Source organism: Ornithorhynchus anatinus, chromosome 5 (genome assembly GCF_004115215.2).
Source record: "Ornithorhynchus anatinus isolate Pmale09 chromosome 5, mOrnAna1.pri.v4, whole genome shotgun sequence".
In the NCBI taxonomy this organism is placed as follows: domain Eukaryota; kingdom Metazoa; phylum Chordata; class Mammalia; order Monotremata; family Ornithorhynchidae; genus Ornithorhynchus; species Ornithorhynchus anatinus.
The window spans coordinates 97,918,796-97,943,276 of NC_041732.1; the positions used below are offsets into that span (position 1 = coordinate 97,918,796).

A 24,481-nucleotide genomic window follows, 5' to 3' on the forward strand; every position below is an offset into this window, starting at 1 on the left:
TTCTGTCTCTTATTCAACCCACATATTCAATCCGTCACTTAATCCTGCCACTCCCACCTTCACAACATCACTAAAATCTTCCCTTTCCTTTGCATCCAAACTGCTACCACGTTAATACAATCACTCATCCTATCCTGCCTGGATTACTGCATGAGCCTCCTTGCAGACCTCCCAGACGCCTGTCTTCCCACTCCAGTCCATACTTCACTCTGCTGCCTGGATCATTTTTCTACCAAAACAGTTCAGAACATGTCACCATGCTCCTCAAAAAACTCCAGTCGTTGCCCATCCACCTCTGCATCAAACTACTCTGTGGTACTTTTTTCCTCCAAGGGTTTAGTATAGCATTCTGGGTACGGTAAGTGTCACTAGACTGTGAGCTCATTGTGGGCAGGGAATGTGACTGTTTATTATTGTATTGTACTCTCCCAAGCACTTAATACAATGCTCTGCACATAGTAAGTGCTCAATAAATACAATTAAATGAATGAATGAGTGGTGGGAAGGGAGTTGCCGGGGCCTGGTGCAGGGGAGGGGAACGAGGAGTGGTGCTGGGACAGGATTACAGGAATGGAGCACTTCAGTCTATACCTCACTCTGCTGCCCAGATTATCTTTCTACAGAAACGCTCTGGGCATGTCACCTCCCTCCTTAAAACTCTCCAGTGGTTGCCTATCAACCTTCGTAACAAGAAAAAACTCCTCACTATTGGCTATTATTGGCTATAAGTACTAATGTACTGTTCTTTTACATATGCTATTCTGCAATTCTTCAGCATTACTAAAATCCTCCTTTTCCGCTCCGTACAAACTGCTACCACGATAATAAAATCAGTCATCCTATCCCACTTGGATTAGTGCATCAGCCTCCTTGCTGACCTCCCAGCCTCCTGTCTCTCCCCACTCCAGTCCACACTTCACTTCGCTGCCTGGATCATTTTTATAAAAAAAACGTTCAGAACATGTTCCCCCCGCCAAAAAATCTCCAGTGGTTGCCGATTCACCTCCGTATCAAACAAAAACTCCTCACCATTGGCTTTAAAGCAGTCTATCACCTTGCCTCCTACTACCTCACCTCACTTCTCTCCTTCTACAACCCACCCTGCATACTTTGCTCCTGTGGTACTGACCTTCTAACTGTGCCTTGATCTCGCCTGTCTTGCCGCTCACCCCTAGCCCTCGCCGGGCCTCTGGCCTGGAACTTCCTCCTTCCTCAAACCTGCCTGACAGTTACTTTCTCCCCCTTCAAACCCTGTTAAAGGCACATCTCCTTCAAGAGGCCTTCCCAGACTAAGCCCCACTTTTCCTTATGTCCCACTCCTTTCTGCATCACCCTGACTTGTGCCCTTTGCTCTTCCCCCCAACTCCCAGCCCCATAGCACTTATGTCTCTCTCCCTTCCTCTAGACTGTACACTCGTTGTGGGCAGGGATTGACACTGTTTATTGTTGTATTGTTCTTTCCCAAGTGCTTAGTACAGTACTGTGCACACAGTAAGCGCTTAATAAATGCAATGGAATGAATGAAAGAATTGGGAAAGACAATCTTTTTGCACTTCTGACTGTAGAGAATTAGGGAAGCAGCGTGGCTCAGTGGAAAGAGCCCAAGCTTGGGAGTCAGAGGTCATGGGTTCGAATCCCCGCTCTGCCACTTGTCAGCTGACTGTGGGCAAGTCACTTAACTTCTCTGTGCCTCAATTACCTCATCTGTAAAATGGGGATTAAGACTGTGAGCCTCATGTGGGACAATCTGATTACCCTGTATCTACCCCAGTGCTTAGAACAATGCTCTGCACATAGTAAGCGCTTAACAAATACCAAGATTATCATTATTATTATTATTATTATTATCATGGTATTTGTTAAACTTTTACAATGTGTCAAGCACTGTTCTAAGTGCTGGGATAGATTTAGGTCAAACACAGTTCCTGCCCTTCCTGGGGCTCACAGTGTAAGTAAGAGGTAGAAGAGGAGTAGGAGGGAGAAGCAAAGGTTGCCACAGGTTGCCTTTCCAGGGCCTATAACGCCCTGGGTTGAAAAGGTAGGAAAATGACAGCATTTGCTCTTCTGCACCACAACAGTTTTATTGTCTTTTCTTTCCGGTTCATTTTCTTCCTCTAAATCACATGGTCCATCTCATTCAGCCCATTATTTGAGAGGCTGTTGTTGACTCTAGAGAAGAAACTTTTGTCCAGGTATATTTTTGCACCACAAAAGGAGACAGGATCTGGCCTTTTTCACTTCCCTGACAACCAACAGTTAATCAGTTATTTCTTGAATTTCTTCAGGAACTGTGTCCAACCTGATTTTGCATTCATCTACCCCAGCGCTTAGTACAGTGCTTGGCACATAGTAAACACTTCACAAATGCCACAGTTATTATCAGGACCCACAGACAGCATTCAGGAGATAGTTGCTTCCAGCAAGAACTTGGTGACTTAAATTTTGGAAAGACCCACCTATTTTATCCTTCCTTTTTGAGTTTTGTGGGAGAGACTTGTCAGCATTTGCCCTCTGCATCAGCCCCTCTGTCTGGCCTTTGATGGGAGCTGAGCAGTCTGATTGTGGCAGTAGCGAGCACTGGAGCAGTGAAATTTCTCCAAGGAATACCATCACTCACATCACAAGTAGGCTAAGCTCGCACACCTGCTGGGCACAGGGATAGAAATCCTCAAAACTGGTTCAAAGCCTGTTGAGAATGCAGTTTGTAGTGCTCTGTGGTTCATAGCATGGAAGGGGTTTTTGACTCTGTGGCAGACGAGAAGCCAGATGAGAGTTGCTGTGGACAGAAGTGTAGCTGCATCTGCCTTCCATACCACCCCCATTGCTTTCACTGTTGAGCACGGGTTTGGTAGTCAGAGGACATAGGTTCTAATCCTGGCTCCGCCACTTGTCTGTTGTGTGACCTTGGGCAAGTCACTTAACTTCTCTGTGCCTCAGTTACCTCATCTGTAAAATGGTGATTAAAACTGTGAGCCCATGTAGGACAAACTGATTTCCCTATACCCCAGTGCTTAGAACAGTTCTTGGCACATAGTAAGCACTAAACAAATACAGTTATAATAATAATAAAAACCTGATTATCAACCCCCAAAATGGCAAGATTCTTTTAAATGAATCTTTCTTTGCATTGTATATGTTAAGCACTTATTATGCTCCAGGCACTTTTCAAAGTGCCGGGGTAAATACAAGCTAATTAGGTTGGACACAGTCTCTGTCCCACATAGGGCTCACAGTCTTAATCCCTGTTTTACGGATGAGGGAACTGAGGCACAGAGAAGTGAAGTGACTTGCGCAAGGTTATACTGCAGGCAAGTGCAGATCCAGGATTAGAACCCAGATCCTCTGACTCCCAGACCTGTGTTCTTTCCACTAGTCCACTCTGCTTATCATCTCTAGTGGAAGATGAGCTTAAAAAAATCCTGCCAGCAAAACAGCCCATGAGTGAATGATCTTCTCATCTTGTATCTACCCCAGCACTTAGTATAGTGCTTGGCATAGAGTAAGTGCTTAACAGATACCACTATCATCATTATAACATATCATATCATATTATTATATATTATTACTAATAATAATAATAATAAACTTACCCAAAATGGCATAAGGCAACTTGACAGTCAGTGTAAAAGCAACTTAAATTTTTATTTGGTTTCACCTCCAAAGTTAGGCAAAGCTCAGGCAGTTCAATACAAATTTCATGATACGTTGCTGGTATATTGAAGCCCTCTCATTAGTTACACAAACTGTCCACTGGAGAAAAATGGTGTCATAACGTTGTATTCCCTTGACTGTTATTTAAAGACTCTGGAGCTTACTGGATGAAATATCCTAATTTGCCCAGGAACTGCAGTGAGAATGTTATACTGTCTTTCTGTGACAGAGGTTCTCTTGGACACAGTGGCTCCATTTTATCAGGGGGTGGTATATTGAGGACTCTGCTTCTTCCGATTTCATCACCATGGGTACCTCAAGGATTGGCTCTGGGACCCACAGACACTTCAGGTCTATTTTAGACACACTGGAAAAGGATTTCTTTCTTCCCTCTGGTGGAACACCCGCCCACTCCGTATATGTCAGACCACCACTCTCCCCACATCCAAAGCCTTATTAAACCTAATCTCAGTACATCAATCTTCTCTATTTCGCCGCCGACTTCTCACCCATGGCCTCTGACATGGAACGCCCTTCCTCTTCAAGTCGGACAGACAGTCACTCTCTCCATATTCAAAGCCTTATTAAAAACACATCTCCTCCAAGAGGCCTTCCCGGAATCAGCCCTTATTCCCTTTTCCACTCCCTTCTCTGTTGCCCTTGTACCTTGATTTGTTCTCTATATTTATCCTACCATCAGCCTCACTGCGCTTATGCTTAAGGGAAGCAGCGTGGCTCAGTGGAAAGAGCCCGGGCTTGGGAGTCAGAGGTCATGGGTTCGAATCCCAGCTCCGCCGCTTGTCAGCTGTGTGACTTTGGGCAAGTCACTTAACTTCCCTGTGCCTCAGTTACCTCATCTGTAAAAGGAGGATTAAAACTGTGAGCCCCACGTAGGACAACCTGATCACCTTGTATCCCCCAGCGCTTAGAACAGTGCTTTGCACATAGTAAGCACTTAACAAATACCACCATTATTATTATGTACATATTTGTAATTTATTCATTTATATTAATGTCTGTACCCTGGTCTACTCTATAAGCTCATTTGGGGCAGGGAACATGTCTACCAACTCTGTTATCTTGTGCCCTCTCAAGCTGAGCTCGGCACACAGTAAGCGATCAATAAATGGAATTGATTGAGTGATTAAGGTTACATCTCCTCCAAGAGGGCTGCCCCAATTAAGCCCTCTTTTCCCTGGCTTGCTCTCCCTTCTACTTCATCTCTGTACTTGGATCTTTGCCCATTGGGTATTTGATAATCACCCCACTCTCAGCCCCACAGCACTATGTGCATATCCAGTGCTTGACACATAGTAAGCGCTTAACAAATGCCATAATTATTATTATATCTGTAACTGAAATATTTATATTAATGTCCTTCTTCTCCTGTAGACTGGAAGCTCTTTGTGGGCAGGTAAGTGTCTTCCAGTTCCGTTGTGTTGTTCTCTCTCAAGCACTTAATAGCGCATTCTGCACAACATTGATTGATTGAAACGTCCCCAAGTTTGAATGGAGGCTTGTAAACTCCTTACTTTGGCACCGTACTAATGACCTCCCCAGTGGTATTTATTTACCATTATTTACTGTGTTTAGAGCACTGTACTAAGTAATACATAATAATGATTACAGTATTTGTTAAGCACTTAAGTTAAGCACTTACGGTATTTGTTAAGCAGTGTTATGACTGTACTAAGCGTGGGGTGGATACAAGCAAATTGGGTTGGACACAGTTCTTGCCCCACATGGTGCTCACAGTTTTAATCCCCACTTTATAGTTGAGGTAACCGAGGCCTAGAGAAATGAAGTAACTTGTCCAAGGCGCACAGCAAACAAGTGGAGGAGCCAAAAGTAAGACCCAGGTTCTTCTGCCCCCCAGGTCTGTGGCCTATCAACTAGGCCTCTATGCTTCTCTCTCCCAAGCATAAGTGGTTGAAGTTGCCCTCCTTCTTCTAAGACTTTAATTCCGATTGTAGCACGCTTCCTTCTTTGGCTTGGAGACAGGAAGAAATCAGTAGAAATAATATTAGTTGTAGTGGTGTTCCTTGCATGCCTACCGAGTACAAAGCTACTAAATGCTTCAGATCGTACAACAGAAGCAAAATGTTATTATCTAATGGGGGAACAGATGTAAAATACTGTTTACGAATAGTGGAAAGAACTGTTAGAACAAGGAACATAGAGTTAGCAGAGCTGTGACACCAGGATGAAATATTAGAATAAATCAGCATATATAATTGAATGTACAATTGAAATATACATTGAATGTGTAGAACATATACATGCTAGGGGGTGGCTGTTGAATTAAAACAGTAATGATAATGAAAAAATAATAATTTGATAATTAATACTTATCAATCCCAAAGTACCAAGCGCTTTGCTAGGCCCTGGGGTAGAAACGAGATGGAGGTCACAGTCTGAATCCTCATTTTCCAGATGAGGTACCTGAGGCACAGAAAAGTTAAGTGACTTGTGCCATGTCACACAGCAGACAAGTGGCAGAGCCAGAATTAGAACCGAGATCCTTCTGACTCCCAGGCCTGTGCTTTTCAGTCATTCATTCATTTATTTATTCGATCATATTTATTGAGAACTTACTGTGAGCAGAGCACTCTACTAAGTTCTTGGGAGAGTACAATAACAGATACAGTAAACAATAACAAAAACAGACACATTCCCTGCCCACAATAAGCTTATAGACTAGCAGGAAACATTAAATAAATATAAATAAGTTATAGATAAGCACTTACTTCAGATAAGTGCTGTGGGTATGGGAGGGGAAAGTGAGTAAAGGGGGCAGGTCAAGGCAATGCAGAAGGTAGAGGGAAAAGATGAAAGGAGGGCTTAATCAGGGAAGGCCTCTTGGAGGAGATGTGCCTTCAATAAGGGTTTGAAAGGGGGAGAGAGCAATTGTCTGTCAGATTTGAGGAAGGAGGGTGTTCCAGGCCAGAGGTAGGACATGGGCAAATGGTCGGTGGTGAGATAGACTAGATAGAGGTACAGTGAGAAGATTGGCAGTTCAAGAGCAAAGTGTGCAGGCTGGATTGTAGTAGGAGACTAGTGAGGTGAGGTAGGAGGGAGCAAGGTGATTGAGTGCTTTAAAGCCAATGATGAGGAGTTTTTGTTTGATGTGGAGGTAGATAGGCTACTATTGGAGGTTCTTGAGAAGTGGAAAAACATGGCCTAAACGTTTTTGTAGAAAAATGATCCGGGAAGCAGAGTGAAGTATAGACTGGAGTGGGGAGAGACAGGAGGCAGGGAGGTCAACAAGGAGGCTGATACAGTAATCAAGGCACTGTAGGGTAAGTGATTGGATTAATGTGGTAGCAGTTTGGATGGAGAGGAAAGGAAGGATTTTAGCGATGTTGTGGAGGTGGAATCAACAGGATTTAGTGATAGATTGAATATGTGGGTTGAATGAGACAGAGGAGTCAAGGATAACGCCAAGATTATGGGCTTGTAAAACGGGAAGGATGCTGCTGCCATCTACAGTGATGGGAAAATTAGTGGGGAGGACTGAGTTTAGGTGGGAAAGCAAGAAGTTCAGTTTTAGAGACATTAAATTTGAGGTGATGGGAGGACATCCAAGCAGAGAAGTCTTGAAGGCAGTAAGAAATGTGACACTGGAGAGAGAGAGAGAGAGAGAAATCAGGACTGGAGTTGTAGATTTGGGTATTATCCGCAAGGAGGTGATAGTTGAAGCCATAGGATAAAATGAGTTCTCCAAGGGAGTGGGTGTAATAATATAATAATTATGGTGTTTGTTAAGTGCATACTATGTACCCAGCACTGTACTCAGCACTGTGGTGTATACAGTGAGATCAGGTTGGTCACAGTCCCTGTCGTATGTGGGCCTCACAGTCTCAGATGGAGAATAAAACGGGGACTCAGAGCTGACTGACTGATGATGTGGGTGTTCAGTAAATACTGCTACTACTACTATTACCCTTACCTCATAATAATAGTGGTATTTTATAAGTGATTACTCTGTGCTAAGCACTTTTTTAAGCACCTGGTTAGAATATAAGAGGGTCAGACAGAGTCCCTGTCTCACATGGGGCCACAATCTAAGTGGGAGGGAGAACAGCTATTGAAGCCTCATTTCACAGGTGAGGAAACTGAGGCAAAGGCAAGTTAACTGATTTGCCCAAGGTCATAGAGCAGTGAAGTGGCAGAGGCAGGATTAAAACCCAGAGCTCTTGACTCCTGTACCCGTGAAAAACGAAAAATGAAATTATGGTACTTGTTAAGGGTTTACTACGTGCCAAGCACTGTTCTAAGCACCAGGGCATGTACAGGTTAAGCAGGTTGGACACAGTTCCTCTCCCACATGGGGCCCACACTCTTAAACCCCATTTTACAGATGAGGGAACTGAGTCACAGAGAAGTTAAATGATTTGCACAAAGTCACACAGCAGACAAGTGGTGGAGCTGGGATTAGAACCCATGTCCTTCTGACTCCCAGGCTGAGGCGCCATCCACTAGGCCATGCTGCTTCTCTGCTCTTTCCTCCATGCTCCTTCCACTAGGCCATGCTGCTTCTGCACCCCACCCTGGCTAAAATCCAGTGGTAATACGAATACAAACTCCATTTCGGTGCCAGGCCCTTTCCCACGCCTTCCGTGAGAGCCCCAGAGAATGCTGGGGTAGTTCACTGCCAACCTGCCAACTTCATCAAAAAGTGTTTTCATTAGCAAAGACATGGGCTTTCCAAAGACAAGTCCAGGTTTTCTTATGAGCCCGCTGCCTTACATGCTGTTAAGGGGTCTACACGGGTGGAGATAGCCTATTCACATTCTAATAGGTCAGGATTGGACACAGCATTTGAAGATGAATTTGCACTGCGTGCAACTGAAGCTGGGTGAAGCTAGCAATTTTGCTGTCTCTTTAGCAGTGGCTCCCGTCAGCATAGGTAAATATGCTGGAGACATCCTTGCCCAAGCTTTAGCAACCAGGTTTTAGAGGGGAACCTGTGATTGACAGATTCCTTTAGTTTCAAACCTTTCTGATCACTAGTGGGAATACGACAGTGGAGAGAAACATGTAGCCCACAAGTCGGACTCATCAACTAGAAACTAATGTATTCAAGAACATAATATTGACATAATAGCTACCGCTTTGCTTCAGACCTAAGTTAGCAAAGTCCAAGCCGCCATAATAGTCTTTCAATCACTGTTTACTGAACCTACCATGTGAGTTAGTCGAGGTAGGTTTTAGATTGGCTTCAAATATTTCCCTTCCTGCTCATTTCAGAGGAAGCGTCTTACAAGGATCTGCAGGTACGGAAGGGACTTGCAAGTGCCTGCTTCCCTTCTCATGTAAACATTGATTTTGGCTTTTAATGTCATCATGTTTTCAATCCTTATCCATAAACCAAAACTTCATTCCTAATAGTAGGGAGGCAGGATGGTCTAGTGGAAATGGAACTGGGACTGGAATCAGTCAATCAATTGTTTTTATTGAGTGCTTACTATATACTAAGCGATTGGGAAAGTACAGTATAACAGAATTGGTAGACACATTCCCTGCCCACAATGAGCTTACAGTCTAAAAGGGCCCAAAGCAATGATAATTGTGGTTTGTGGTAAATGCTTACTATGTGCCAAACACTGTACTAACTCCTGGGATAGATATAAAATTGGAAGTAGCGTGACCTAGTGGATAGAACATGGGCCTGGGAGTCAGAAGGACCTGGGTTTGAATCCTAGCTCTGTCACTGGTCTGCCGTGTGACCTTGGGCAAGTCATTTCACTTCTCTGGGCCTCAGTTACCTCATCTGTAAAATGGGGATTGAGACTGTGGGACAGGACTGTGTCCAACCTGATTAACTTGCATCTACCCCAGTGCTTAGTACAGTGCCTGAAACATAGTAAGTGCTTAACAAATACCATAAAAAAATAGAAGGTAATCAGCTCAGACACAGGCACTGCCCTACTGCGGATTTACAGTTTTAGTAGCATGGAGTAGGGGATTGAATCTCCATTTTATAGATGGGGAAACTGAGGCACAGAGAAGTTAAATGACTTGCCCTGGCTCACACAGCAGGCAGGTAACAGAAGCTGAATTAGAACCCAAGTCCCCTGGATCCCAAACCTCTGCTCTTTCCATTAGGCCATGCTGCTTCTCAAGAGAGCTGGATTCTAGTCCCAGATCTACCACTGGCCTGCTGAGAGACCATTGACAAGCTACTTCACTTCCCTCAGACTCAGTTTCCTCCTCTGAAAAATAGGGATAAATTAGCCGGTGATATCTGAGTGTGGCAGGAACATTGTCCAGTCCAATAACCCTTTGTTACCCCAGTGTTTACCACATAGTAAACACTTATGCAGAGATCGCTACCATTGCCACCTGTCAGCTGTGTGACTGTGGGCAAGTCACTTAACTTCTCTGTGCCTCAGTTACCTCATCTGTAAAATGGGGATTAAGACTGTGAGCCCCACGTGGGACAACCTGATTCCCCTGTGTCTTCCCCAGCGCTTAGAACAGTGCTCTACACATAGTAAGTGCTTAACAAATACCAACATTATTACTTTAAGGTGGCATTGTTTAATCCTCTTGGAAATACATCATTTTTATGGAGTTTGGGTTTTCAGGACACATTTTAGATAGAATGTGACAGAAGAATTACAGAATGTTCTTCCAACTACCCTCATCTGTCTGGACAGACCACGATGTGGCATTGGAAGAAACAGCTTTGGTCAGGAAAGCAGCGTCAGTCATGGGATGAAGCCTGAAGGTACAAGTTTTCCTTTCTTTCAGAAAGGCCGCCTCTCCATTAGAGGAGACCGGAGCTAGTCAGAGAATGTAGAAATTGAAGGTAGTCACTGACTCAAGGGGTATAGACAAGAACATAAAAACCTTAACTTTCCAACATCAGAATCAATTCTAATCTTCCTCCTGTCCTCCATCCCAGAAGCATCCAAATCCCCCATGTTCTAAAAACTTGAAAACCCTGCTTCATCCACTATACTCTTGCAGGTAGGAGAGGTTTGGCAGGCAGTGCTTGAGAAGGAAAAATCGGGGAGACTGATAAAATAATCAGTGGTCTGTCAGAGTTAAGGCTCCTGACAAAGAGATAAGACTAGTGTGTGGCCACAGACTCCTTCATTGTGTGTGTTTGTTGGAGCGGGGGAGGGTTGTGCATGCACACATCTGTGTTTGTATCCAATCAGCATAGTGTAGTGGATAGAGCACGCACCTAGGAGTCAAAGTGTCATGGGTTCTAATCCCAGCTCCAGCTCCTGTCTGCTCTGTGACCTTGGGTAAGCCACTTCACTTCTGTGGGCTTCAGTTACCTCTTCTATATAATGGAAATTGAGACTGTGAGCCCCACGTGGGTCAGGGACTGTGTCCAACCGTGATTTGCTTGTGTCTACCTAATCGCTTAGTATAGTGCCTGGCACATAGTAAGGGCTTAACAAATACCACAACTATTATTATTCTCATCCCTTGCAGTTCTAGAGCATTTGCTACCTGCAGAGCCAGTTGCCATTTTTGTTTCTGCATCTTTATGTCATTCTCTTCTCTCAGCCTCTGCTCTATGAGTTTCACTGCATCTGCAAATGCTAAATTGAACCAGGCTAGTGGGCTAACCCCTCCTTTGTAAGCCTTTTGGAACTGTGGCTTCTTTTCATTTTTCCTGCCATAGCAAGGAAGGGAAGTTTAATTTCACTAGACATGCCAAACTCATCTTATTTAAATACCAGTTTCCTCACCCTGCATTCCACCGTGGCCCATGTATCTATGTTTTGGTCATTAATGCTTGACCAGTGTGATTTGAGGTCACTCGTATGGAGAGTTGTGGTTCCGTTCAACAGCGTATGTTCATTTTTTAAAAGAACTTGTTTATGTCCCAAATGCCAGCAGTTAACACATATGGTATATGCTCTCTTGGAAGGAGCTCCAAGTAAGATAATACCACGTTACTACTAGCCAGCCACAGAAGAGCTGGAATGTCTGTCAAAATAGTCTTTACCAGATTTACCCACATGATTATTTCCATTTCGGCATAATTAAAATGGGATGGGGCTATTAACCAGGTCACAATTAGGAGGGGAGAAGAAAAAGGAAAATAAGAGGTCACTTGGCACCACACCTCTTATTTCCTTTGCAGTCTCACAAATGCCGAACAAAAAAGACAGGAATTGAATTATTCTCCTCCTCCTCGCCTGGTCCCCCGGAGTCTTCAAGAATTAACCCTCCTGCCTCCTTCTGTGACATTGTATTCTCACCCTTCTCTTCCCCTGGCATTTATGGCTATCACCGTTTACAATTATGTGGTATAAAAAAAGTTGTGTTTCCTCCTTAAAAATCAGGGTGGGGCTAGTACAGCATGGCTTAGTGGAAAGAGCACAGGGAGCAGAGGATATGGGTTCTAATCCCAGCTCCGCCACTTGTCTGCTGCGTGCCCTTGGACAAGTCTCTTCACTTTTCTGTGCCTCAGTTACCTCATTTGCAAAATGGGGATTAAGACTATGAGCCCCATGTAGGACAACTTGACTACCTTGTATCTACCCCAGCGGTTAGAACAGTGCTTGGCACATAGTAGGCGCTTAACAAATACCACTCTTATTAATATTATGTGATGATCAACTGAGGGCAATTATGTGAGTAAATTTGGGCCTTTCAGAAAGAGTGTGTTTTTCCTGGCCATGGGCGGGAAGGCGAGGGAGGAAGGGCGGGTGGTCCAGGCACCCCAGCACGCAGTCCAGTGAGCTGAAAGATCTCATGCGACCCTGCTTCCTTCCTCAGAAGACTCCACGGATAGCATCCAGAATGCCCTGCACCAATCCATCTTCATGTCGGCCATGTCGGTTCACCCCTCCCGCGACCTACCCCTCTGCTGGGAGCAGCACTGCAAGCTCCTTCCCGGAGTGGGAGATATTCAGGCGAGTGAAGTTGCCAAGTGGACTGTGGACCAGGTGAGAAAATCATTTCTCTTCTGTGTTGTGCTGCTTGGGGCCTCCGTCTTCTCCCCTGCCCCAGGCTGCCCAAAAGTGGAGCAGTAAAATCATTTGGATTTTATGTTCTCTGGAGGGATCCTTTTTTCACTGCCCTAAAGCTGTCTGTGGAGATATATTCTGCTCAAAAACAGGGTTTTTGAAAGGGTTAGTAGGTCAATCAATAAAATCTATTGAGTGCCTAGCATGTGCAGAACACTTTACTAAGCACTTGCAAGTTTTATATCTACCCCAGTTTGTAGCACAGCTCTCCCCCTCTAAACTGTAAGTTCCTCATGGGCAGGGTTCCCACAACTTATGTCTACCAACTCATTATATTGTACTCTCCCAAATTCATAATATACTGCTCTGCACATAGTAGGCACTCAATAAATGTGATTGATTGATTGATTTGCATATAAGAAGTACTTAACAAACCTCACAATTTTTACAATAGAGTAAGCAGAAGTGTCCCCTGACCTCAAGAGAATTTATAATCTAGTGGAGACAGACCCAGAAAGAAATTATCAATTGGAGGAAGTAATAGAGTACATAAGATAGGCATATAAATGCTATAGGATTCTCTGCTATAGGCGGTTGTATGAGAGAAGTAATGGTATTTATTACATGCTTATTGCTATCCTGAGCCCTGGGAGAGCATGCACAGATGGGAATTAGGCACAGTCTCTGTCCCTCCAGGAGTTCAAGATCTAAGAGGATGATGTTTAATTACTGAAGGGGTAGTTGAGGAGATGTAAGGTGAGAAGATTATATATTAAGTGGGGAGGCCTTCAGAAAGAAGTGGGATTTCCTAGGGACTTTGAAGAGGGGGAGAGTTGTCTGACAGATGGGATGGGGAAGGAAGTTCGTGGTGTGGAGAACATAAGCAAGAGGTCGGCAGCGGGAGAGATGAGACCGAGGCACAGTGAATAGACAAGCTTGGAAGGAGAGAAGAGTGAGAGTGGGGATGTGGTGCGAGAAAAGAGTAGGTAAGGAGGGAGAAAATTGATGGGTGTCTTAAAACCAGTGGCTATAACTTACTGCTTGTACTGAGAAAAATGAACAACCATTGAACATTATTGAGGAAGGAGGAGATGTGTGAAAAATGACAGGTTAGACAAATGATCTGGGCAGCAGAGTGAAGAGGAAAGGGACTTAGAAGCAGGGAGATCGGCAAAGAGTCTGTTGAAGTAGTCAAGCTGTGATATGAAAAGCGGTTGGACCAGTGTGATGATCATTTGAATTGAGGGGAAGGGTCAGATTCTGGAAATGGGGAGGAATGACCAACAGTATTTGGTCACAGCTCCAATGGGTAGATATGGATGAGAGTCCTGTGAGAAGGACTGGCGGAGATGTTGAGGAAAACTGGAAAATCATGTGTCCAGTGTTTTGATCCTTTTTTTCTCCAAAAGTCTCGTCAGTAAACCAATTGATGGCATTTATTGAATATATTGGCACTGTACTAAGTGATTAGAAAAGTACAACAGAGTTGGTAGATGTGATCCTACCCAGAAGGAGTTTACATCCCATCAGCACTCCTCCATGTGGCTCATGACTGAATCCCTAGGCCCCAGAGACAGAATCTCTCTGGTGGTGCATTGCTCAAATTATGTCTCAGGTTTAACAGACACCCATTTAACTCCAACATTAACTTATTTGGTACAAGAGCTTATACTGAGGAGAAAGTAGAAAGATTAAGCGGGCAGTTTAACATTACCTTAGCTTTCTATAGTGGTTTTTAATGGGGTTCTGTTCAGCATCATTGCTTAACAGAATTCCGCCATCTAAAAAAGTCAGGATGTTTTGTGGGAATGACTCCCTCTCTTATTCTTCCAGAGAGGTGGGCGAAGGCGAAGAAATTGAGGTTGAAAATAGATTTGTCAGGAGTTCCTCAGCAACCCATGACCAAAGCTCTCTCTACGGAATCATGCTCTGCCCCTCACCCTGGTTTTTTGTTTGTTTTATTTTTGGTATTTGATAAGCCCTTACTGTGTGCCAGGCACTGTACTGAATGCTAGGGTAGATACAAGATAATCAGGTTGGGCAAAGTCCATGTCCCACATGGGGCTCACATTCTTAATTTCCATTTTACAAATGAGGTAACTGAGGCACAGAGAATTTAAACAAATTGCCATAGGTCACTCAGCAGACGAGTGGCAAAGCCAGAATTAGAATCCAGATCATTCTGACTCCCAGACTTGTGCATTACCCACTAATAATAATGTATTTGTTAAGCGCTTACTATGTGCAGAGCACTGTTCTAAGCGCTGGGGTAGATACAGGGTAATCAGGTTGTCCCACGTGGGGCTCACAGTCTTCATCCCCATTTTGGGGATGAGGTAACTGAGGCACAGAGAAGTGAAGTGACTTGCCCAAGTTCACACAGCTGACAAGTGGCGGAGCCGGGATTCGAACCCATGACCTCTGACACCCAAGCCCGGGCTTTTTCCGCTGAGCCACGCTGCTTCTCTAGATAACATTGCTTCTCTAACTGGGTCTCTGTTAACTGGGTATTTTTTAGAGGCCAGCTATCAGGCTAGGGGGGTTAGGAGCATGGCCTAGTGGTCTAGTAGAAACAGGACAAACCTGGATTTAGAGTGCCTGATTTCTCCTGACTCTGCTGGCAATGCCGCCCCGTCCTCTCCCCCTCCCTTGAGGCTCACATCTCCTCCTCCCTCCGGGATGTCTCCACCTGGATGTCGGCCTGCCACCTAAAACTCAACATGAGCAAGACTGAGCTCCTCATCTTCCCTCCCAAACCCAGTCCTCTCCCAGACTTCCCTATCACCGTGGATGGCACGACCACCCTTCCCGTCTCTCGGGCCCGCGATCTCGGTGTCATCCTTGACTCGTCTCTCTCGTTCACCCCACACATCCTATCCGTTACCGAGACCTGCCGGTTTCACCTTTACGATATCGCCAAGATCCGCCCTTTTGTCTCCACCCAAACGGCTACCTTACTGCTATGGGCTCTCGTTATATCCCGGCTAGACTACTGTGTCGGCCTTCTCTCTGACCTCCCTTCCTCCTCTCTCGCCCCGCTCCAATCTATTCTTCACTCCGCTGCCCGGCTCATCTTCCTGCAGAAACGATCTGGGCATGTCACTCCCCTTCTTAAACAACTCCAGTGGTTGCCTATCAACCTCCGCTCTAAACAAAACTCCTCACTCTAGGCTTCAAGGCTCTACATCACCTCACCCCTTCCTAACTCTCCTCCCTTCTCTCTTTCTACTGCCCACCCCACACGCTCCGCTCCTCTGCCGCCCACCTCCTCACCATCCCTCGGTCTCGCCTATCCCGCCGTCAACCCCCGGGCCACGTCCTCCCGCGGTCCTGGAACGCCCTCCCTCCTCACCTCCGCCAAACTGATTCTCTTCCCCTCTTCAAAACCCTACTTAAAACTCACCTCCTCCAAGAGGCCTTCCCAGACTGAGCTCCTCTTCTCCCTCTACTCCCTCTGCCACCCCCCCCTTCACCTGTCCTCAGCTTAACCCTCTTTTCCCCCCTTTCCCTCTGCTCCTCCTCCTCTCCCTTCCCATCCCCTCAGCACTGTACTCGTCTGCTCAACTGTATATATTTATTACCCTATTTATTTTGTTAATGAAATGTACATCGCCATGATTCTATTTAGTTGCCATTGTGTTTACGAGATGTTCTTCCCCTTGACTCTATTTATTACCGTTGTTCTTGTCTGTCCGTCTCCCCTGATTAGACTGTAAGCCCGTCAAACGGCAGGGACTGTCTCTATCTGTTGCCGACTTGTTCATCCCAAGCGCTTAGTACAGTGCTCTGCACATAGTAAGCGCTCAATAAATACTATTGAATGTGTCTCTATTGTTGTATTGTACTTTCCCAAGTGCTTAGTACAGTGCTCTCCACACAGTAAGTGCTTAATAAATACGATTGAATGAATGAACTTCCCTTCTGGGTGACCTGGAGCAAGTTACTTAATATTAATAATAATAATGATGATAGAATTTGTTAAGTGCTTATTGTGTGCCAGGCATCGTACTAAGCACTGGAGTGGATACAAGCAAATTGAGTTGGATTTAACTTCTTCATGCCTCAGTTTCTTCATCTGTAAAATGGTGATTTTACATCTCTCCTCCATCCTACTTAGACTGTGAGCTCCAGGTGGAAGTGGAACTGTGTCTGACCTGATTGTTTTTTGTCTGCCTCTGTTCTTAGTACAGTGCTTACTTAACACATTGTATGTGCTTAACAAATAACCACAATTACTGTTCCCGCAGTTAAAAAATAAACAGAGCTTTTTTTTCCAAAACCTTTTTTCCCTTGATATAACACCCAATAAAACAGGGAAAAGAAGCCAGGCACTCACTGATGGGTTATTTGTTTTGGACTGGGGTGAGTTTCAATTTGAATTTTCATCTTCCATTGGTAAGAGAATCCAGTGGCTCCAGACTCCGTTACATGAACTCAATCCTGGATGACTAAATTTGCCCGGATCATTCTCATTCTCATTGTCAGGTGACAATGAGAATGTACTTTGTAGGACTTTAGAAATTCTGCCATTTGGGGCAAAAATTGTCTGTGACTTTGTATTAGTTCATTCAGTTGTATTTATTGAATGCTTAGTTTGTGCAAAACACTGTACTAACCACTTAGCACTGTACCAAGCACTTAGCACTGTACTAAGTAAGCCCTCACACTGTACTGTGACTATAACTCTGGAGAGCTCATATACACTGTCTCTCACCTTCCAGTCTGCCCCTTCACGGCAGTCAGGTCTTTCCTGTTGTTTTCTTGTTTTCTAGTACACATATCAACCATTCATTCATTCATTCAATAGTATGTATTGAGTGTTTACTATATGCAGAACGTATTTCTTGAGTGTTTACTCTGTGCAGAGTGCACTCTGGCTTCTGCCCCCTTTACTCCATGGAAACCGTCATCTTATAGGTCAACAATGACCCCCTTCTTGCCAGACCCAGCAGCCTCCACTCCATCCTAATCCTCCTCGACCTCCCAGCTGCCTTTGACACTGTCACCCACCTCCCTCTCCTGGAAACATTATCCAGGACACTGTCCTCTTCTGGCTCTCCTCCTGTCTTTCTGACCACACCTTCCCAGTTTCTTTCCCCTTTACCTCCCACCCTCTAACTAGGGGAGCCCCCCAAGACTCAGTTCTGGGTCCCGTCTACCCCCACTCCCTTGCAGAACTCATTTGCTCCAGCAGCCTTAACTAATATCTTTATGTAGATGATTCCCTTATCTATGCCTCAAGCCCTGACCTCTCTCTGCAGTCTCTCATTTCCTCCTGCCTTCAGAACCTCTCTACTTGGATATCCCTCTGACTCAAACTTCATTCATTCAATTTATTGAGCACTTACTGTGTGCAGAGCACTGTACTAAGCACTTAATATGTTCCCACTCTAGACTGTAAGCTCGTCATGGGAAGGGAACATGTCTAATAATAATAATAATAATGTTGGTATTTGTTAAGCGCTTACTATGTGCCAAGCACTGTTCTAAGCGCTGGGGTAGACATAGGGGAATCAGGTTGTCCCACGTGGGGCTCACAGTCTTAATCCCCATTTTACAGATGAGGGAACTGAGGCCCAGAGAAGTTAAGTGACTTGCCCACAGTCACACAGCCGACAAGTGGCAGAGCTGGGATTCGAACTCATGAGCCCTGACTCCAAAGCCCGTGCTCTTTCCACTGAGCCACGCTGCTTCTCGTCTAACAACTCTGTTATATTATTCTGTCCCAAGCACTTAGTAGAGTGCTTTGCACACAGTAAATCCTTAATAAAAACACTTGGTTTAGGTCAATTCAGTCATACTTATTGAGCGCTTATTGTGTGCAGAGCACTGTACTAGGTGTTTGGGAGAATACAATACAATAATAAGCAGACACATTCCCTGCCCACAGTGAGCTTACAGTCTTGGGGAGGGAAACAGATATTATTATAATAAATAAATGCCAGGTGATATGTACATAAATGTTGTGGGGTTGGGAGAGGGGGAAGTACAAAGGGGGCAAGTCAGGGCACATAGTAAGCATTTAATAAATACAGTAATTATTATTATTATTATTATTAGAGCTGCCTCTTGAAGCCCCCCATCACCACCTCCCCAGTAGGGTCTCCTCCTGTCTGGTGCTGTTTCCACCTGCCCAGGCTCCACCATTCAGGCTAGCCCAGTGCCAGGAAAGAGTAGGAGCCAACTGGAGAGGGAAGCATGAGGTGGAGGAGCAGACAACATCTCACCCTCATTTGCCACAGCTTCGGTTTCCCAATGCAGCTCTCATCTTTCCATTCTCTGCAAGGTAGATGTCACACCCTTGCAAATAGCACCGTGGCCTTTGGAAAACCACCAAAGTGCACATTAAATGTCATCTCCCTGGGCGATTGATTGAATATAATCGATTGATTGATGTCCAAAACCCTGTCCTCCCACTCACTTTTCCAACACCACTGACAATACCACTATCCTCTCTCTCTCGCACGGGCCCATATCTTGGCATTATCCTCAATTCCTCTCTCATTCATCCCACTTCGTCTGTCACTAGATTCTGCCAGTTCTACCTTCACCACACTTTCTTTTATGGTATTTTTTAAGTGCTGGGTTAGTTACAGGAGAATCACTTTGGATACAGTCCCAATTCTACATAGGACTCGCAGTCTCAATCCCCATTTTAGAGTTGAGAAAACCGAGGCACAGAGAAGTGACTTGCCCTAGGTCACATAGCAGACAAGTGGTGGAGCTGGGATTAGAACCCAAATCCTTGGATTCCCAGACCTGTGCTCTTTCCACTAGGCCACAGTGCTTCTCAGAGAACCTCTAGAATCCGCCCATTCTTCTCAATACAAACTGGTCCAAAAATCTATCCCATCCCTCCTTGGCTACTGCATCAGCCTCCTCGCTGACTTCCCTACCTCCTGTCTCTCTCCACTCCAGTCTATAGTTCACTCTGTTGCCCAAATCATTTTTCTAAAAATACGCTCAGCCGTCCACCCTGTACTCTCTAAAACTTCCAGTAGTTGTCCATCCATCCCCACATCAAACAAAAACTCCTTATCCTTGGCTTTAAGGCACTCAATCAGCTTTCCCTTTCCTTCCTAACTTCTTTAATCTCCCATTACAATCCAGTCTGCTAACTCCATTCCCTAATTCCAACCCTCTCACTGTACCTCACTTTCATCTATCTTACCATCGTCCCCTTGCTTATGGAACTCCCTTCCTGTTTGTTTCTGACAGTCTGACAGTCTCTCCACCTTCCAAACTTTACTAAAATCACAGCTTCTCTGACTAATCCCTCATTTCGCCTTCTATTCTGCTTTGCCTAGGCACTTGGGTCATTACCCTTTAAGCACTTTGTTACCCTCCCCTTCCCAGGCCTTCATCACCCTTAAGCAATTTAATACTTTGATACTCAGCACGTCAGACCCACAGCATTCATCTGTATATTCTTATACTCTGCTAATTCATTCAATAGTATTTATTGAGCGCTTACTATGTGCAGAGCACTGTACTAAGTGCTTGGAATGTACAAATCGGCAACAGATAGAGACAGTCCCTGCCCTTTGACGGGTTTACAGTCTAATCGGGGGAGACAGGCAGACAAGAATAATGGCAATAATGTCATTTACTCTGTCTCCCACAATAGACTGCAAGCTCCTAGAGGTCAGAAATCATATCTCCCAAATCTACTGGGCTGTATTTACCCAAGTATCTGAAATAGCAAGTGTTCAATAAAGTGCTCATTGATTGACTGATTGATTGGTAAAGTACAGTAGAGTTAGTAATAATAATAATAATTATGGTATTTGTTAAGCGCTTACTACGTGCCAAGCACTGTTCTCAGCACTGGGATAGATACAGGGTAATCAGGTTGTCCCACGTGGGGCTCACAGTCTTCATCCCCATTTTACAGATGAAGTAACTGAAACACAGAGAAGTTAAATGTCTTGCCCAAGGTCACACAGCAGACAAGTGGCAGAGCCAGGATTAGGACCCACGTCCTCTGACTTCCAAGCCCGTGGTCTTCCCACTAAGCCATGCTGCTTCTCTCACAGTCCCTCCTCTTAAGGATCATACAATCCAGTGGGGAAGGCAGATATTCAGATATTTAGTAGGGGAACCAACCAGATATCGAGACATGTAAGTAAGTGCTATATGCATTCACCAGGTATAGCAGATGTGCTCATTTGATCTGGAGAATCCAGTGTCCAGGTCAGTGTGCATTCGAATCAAAAACTGATTTTATTGGAAAGGTTTCCTGTTCCTGATACGATATTCCAGTTCTGATCTGTCCCTTCAGAAAGCCTTCTGATTCTTCACCACACACTTAGACTCCATCACCTCAGAGTTCTTCTGTGCTGTACAACCTAGGGTCTATGTTACTTCCTTTCCCTGTCAGGCATTTAGAGTAAGGGAAATTTATGGACATTACTCCTTTCAACAGATTTTTTTAATGGTATTTGTTAAGCTCTTTGTGCCAGGCACTGTTGTAAGTACGGAAGTAGATATAAGGTAATCAGGTTGGACAAACTCTAGGTGGGGTTTACAGTCTTAATCCCCCTTTTACAGACAAGGTAATTGAGGCACAGAGAATAGTAAAAATGATGATGATGGTATTTGTTAAGCACTTGCTGTTTGTCCAGCATGTTTTTAGTGCTGGGTTAGATACAAGTCAATCAGGTTGGACACAGTCCCTGTCCCTCATGGAACTCACAATCCCCATTTTACAGATGAAATAACTGAGTCACCGAGAAGTTAAATGACCCTCTAGATTGTAAGCTCATCCCTTGAGACTGTAAGCTTGTTGTGGGCAGGGAAAGTGACTGTTTATTGTTGTAATGTACTCTCCTAATCATTTAGTACAGTGGTCTGCACAAAATAAATACAATTGAATAAATGAATATAAATGAATTTGCCCAAGGTCACTTAGCAGAAAAGTGACAGAGTCGAGATTAGAACCCAGATCCATCTGACTCCCAGGCCCATGCTCTATCCACTAGGCCATCCTACTTGACACAGAAGTTATGACTTCTCTGCTGCTTCACAGAGAAGTTAAATGACTTGCCCAAGGTCACACAGCAGGCAAGTGGTGGAGCCAGATTAGAACTCAGTTACTTCTGACTCCCAGGCCTGGACTCTATACTCTAGGACACTCTTTCTTTATCCCTCTTTGGAAGAGACCGAGCTAGCTAAACAGGACTGAAGTTGGAAGAACATTTAATGGCATTACATACGAGGGGATGCAGTGATTCCATTAAAATGTCACCTAAATATTTTAGATATTTGCGTTTCAGAAGAAATGCCTTTCTGAATTTTGAAGGTTGAAGATCAGGGATAGAGAGAACCTTTAGTGAGACATAATAAAGGCAGTAAATAGACTGTCACTTTTCTAGTTTAAAAATGATGTATGTCCTTTTTGCCACCGGGCACAGACTAGAAACAAAACCTTCTTATCAAGATTGGACTGAAGGAAAGAATTGTTTGAAGAAGGCAATTTGTGACCAGAGGAATTGGGAGATGTCTTTTTTTCAACTCTGTTGTACTGTAATCCCCCAAACACATAGTACAGTACTCTGCATGCATAAATATATTTATTGATTGCTATGCACAGAGTAAAAGATCAATAAATTGCATTGATTGATTGATTGATTACTCTGCATACAGTAAGGGTTCAATAAATGCCACTGATAGATTGATTCCTCTATACTGAGTAAACATTCAATAAATACAACAGCATGGCTTGGTGAAAAGAGCACTGGCTTAGGAGCCAGAGATCCTGGGTTCTAATGCCGGCTCCACCACTTTTCTGCTGTGTGACCTTGGGTAAGTCACTTCACTTCTCTGTGCCTCAGTTAATTTATCTGCAAAATGGGGATTAAGACTGTGAGCCTCACATGGGACAACCTGATTACCTTGTATCTACCCCAGCGTATCTACCCCAGCTCTTAGAACAGTGCTTGGCACATAGTAAGCGCTTAGCAAATACCATGATTATTATTGATTGATCACTCTGCACACAATAAATGGTTAATAAATGCCATTGATTAATTGATTAATTTCTTGCTGGTTTAGCATAGTAATGGAGGGAAGGTTACTGGCTGGTGGTACAGTGTAGTTGGAAGCAAACTTCTGGACCTTCTTTTGAGTGAGTCTTAAATGGGATAAAAGGTGGGTATCAATCAGTGATATTTATTGAGTGTTTACTGTGTGCAGAGCACTGTACTAAACTCTTGGGAGAGTACAGGACAAGAGAGTTGGTAGACTCATTCTCTGTCCACAAGGAGCTTACCATCTAGATGTGTGAGTAAGAATAGTAAAAAAAAAAAAAAAAAGGAAAAATACATCTCCCGCATCTATCATCCCACGAACCCGAATGATATCCATCCCTTAACCTGCCAGCTTGTATCAGGAAAATCCCAAGTTAGAAGCATCCCCCTGCTCTCACTGTTTAATTGGCACAGTTTTGGACGGCTTCTTAATTCCTTTGATAATGATATATTCAACAGTGTTTACTGAGCACCTGCTGTGTATAGAGTACTTTCCTGGGCAGTGGAAATAGAAAAGAAATGAATAGGAAAGGAAAATTAGGAAGTTAAAATGAAGACTCAACCTGTGTCCTTAAGTAATTTACAATCTAGAGGGCTATATGAAACATGTAAATGAACCAGGAAACTTTGTAAATGAAATTGATGCAATAATAAATGATATATTTTGAAGCAACCAGAGTTTATAAACCAAAAACCATTACAGAAATTGGAAAGCATATTGAAAAATGTTTCACTGTAACACTAATGTTTAACCTAAAAAACAAAGCCCTGTGCACCTGGATTTAATGAATGGACTCAACTACATGTGAAACTTGCTGGACTTTATTGGCGATACCGCCTGTGGTTACTCACATCCCTAATCGCCTCACTTTCCTGCCTACATCTCCCATCTTCCCCTTTCTCCTCCCCCCTTCACCTTCCCTGTCTTCTCATCTCTTCCCTTATCCTCCTCCTCTTTACCCATTCCCCCTCTTGCTCTTCAGTTTTCCCCATTCCCCAGGGAACAAGAGAATAGGAAGAGGAGGGAAGAGGGAGCAGAAGATAGGAAAGGAGATGAATTAGGGGATGAGAGAGAGGGAGTCAGAGAGGAGATGGAAGAAAGAGAGGGACATCTGGGAGCAGAAAGGATTCAGCCACTAAGACTTGTCAGAGGAATTCATGAGGCAGGTGAAGATAAGCAGACAGACTCTCCCCAGAGACAGTTTCCCCAATCACTTTGAAGTACAAGTTATAAATCTCACCAAATTGGGTTTTCGTTTTGGTTGGTTGAATTTTAGGTGTTCTGTTGTTAATGTTGTGGATGAACTGGAGTGACTGGAATGCCTAGAATTGGGTTGGATCCATCTGGGAAGATGTCTTAGACAGAGGCAAGGCTTTAGCTTAATTTGACCAAGAGGAAGTGAGGAGGTAATCTAGGCAAGGGGAATTGTAATAATAATAATAATAATAATGTTGGTATTTGTTAAGCGCTTACTATGTGCAGAGCACTGTTCTAAGCTCTGGGGAGACACAGGGGAATCAGGTTGTCCCACGTGGGGCTCACAGTCTTAATCCCCATTTTACAGATGAGGTAACTGAGGCACAGAGAAGTTAAGTGACTTGCCCACAGTCACACAGCTGACAAGTGGCTGAGCCGGGATTCGAACCCATGACCTCTGACTCCAAAGCCTGTGCTCTTTCCACTGAGCCATGCTGCTTCTCTTCTCTTGTCATTGTGTGAGCAATGACAAGGTGGTGGGAGAGCTGAGTGTGTAGCCAGGAAACTCAGCTACAGTCAGTCAATCATTGGGATTTACTGAGCTCTTGCAGTGTGCAAAGCAGTGAACTGAGCATTTGGGAGAGCTGATAGACATATTCCCTGCC

The 24,481-nt window shown here is 44.3% G+C and overlaps 1 protein-coding gene across 1 annotated transcript in view; it reads left to right on the forward strand.

Moving 5' to 3' along the window:
• The window catches only part of L3MBTL4 (L3MBTL histone methyl-lysine binding protein 4), a 437,216-nt gene that overhangs the window by 393,562 nt on the left and 19,173 nt on the right, over positions 1-24,481 (forward strand). Inside the window, exon 17 of the mRNA XM_029064475.2 lies at positions 12,400-12,569. Within this exon, the coding sequence (XP_028920308.1) occupies positions 12,400-12,569 (170 nt within the window). The remainder of the gene's footprint in view (positions 1-12,399; positions 12,570-24,481) is intronic.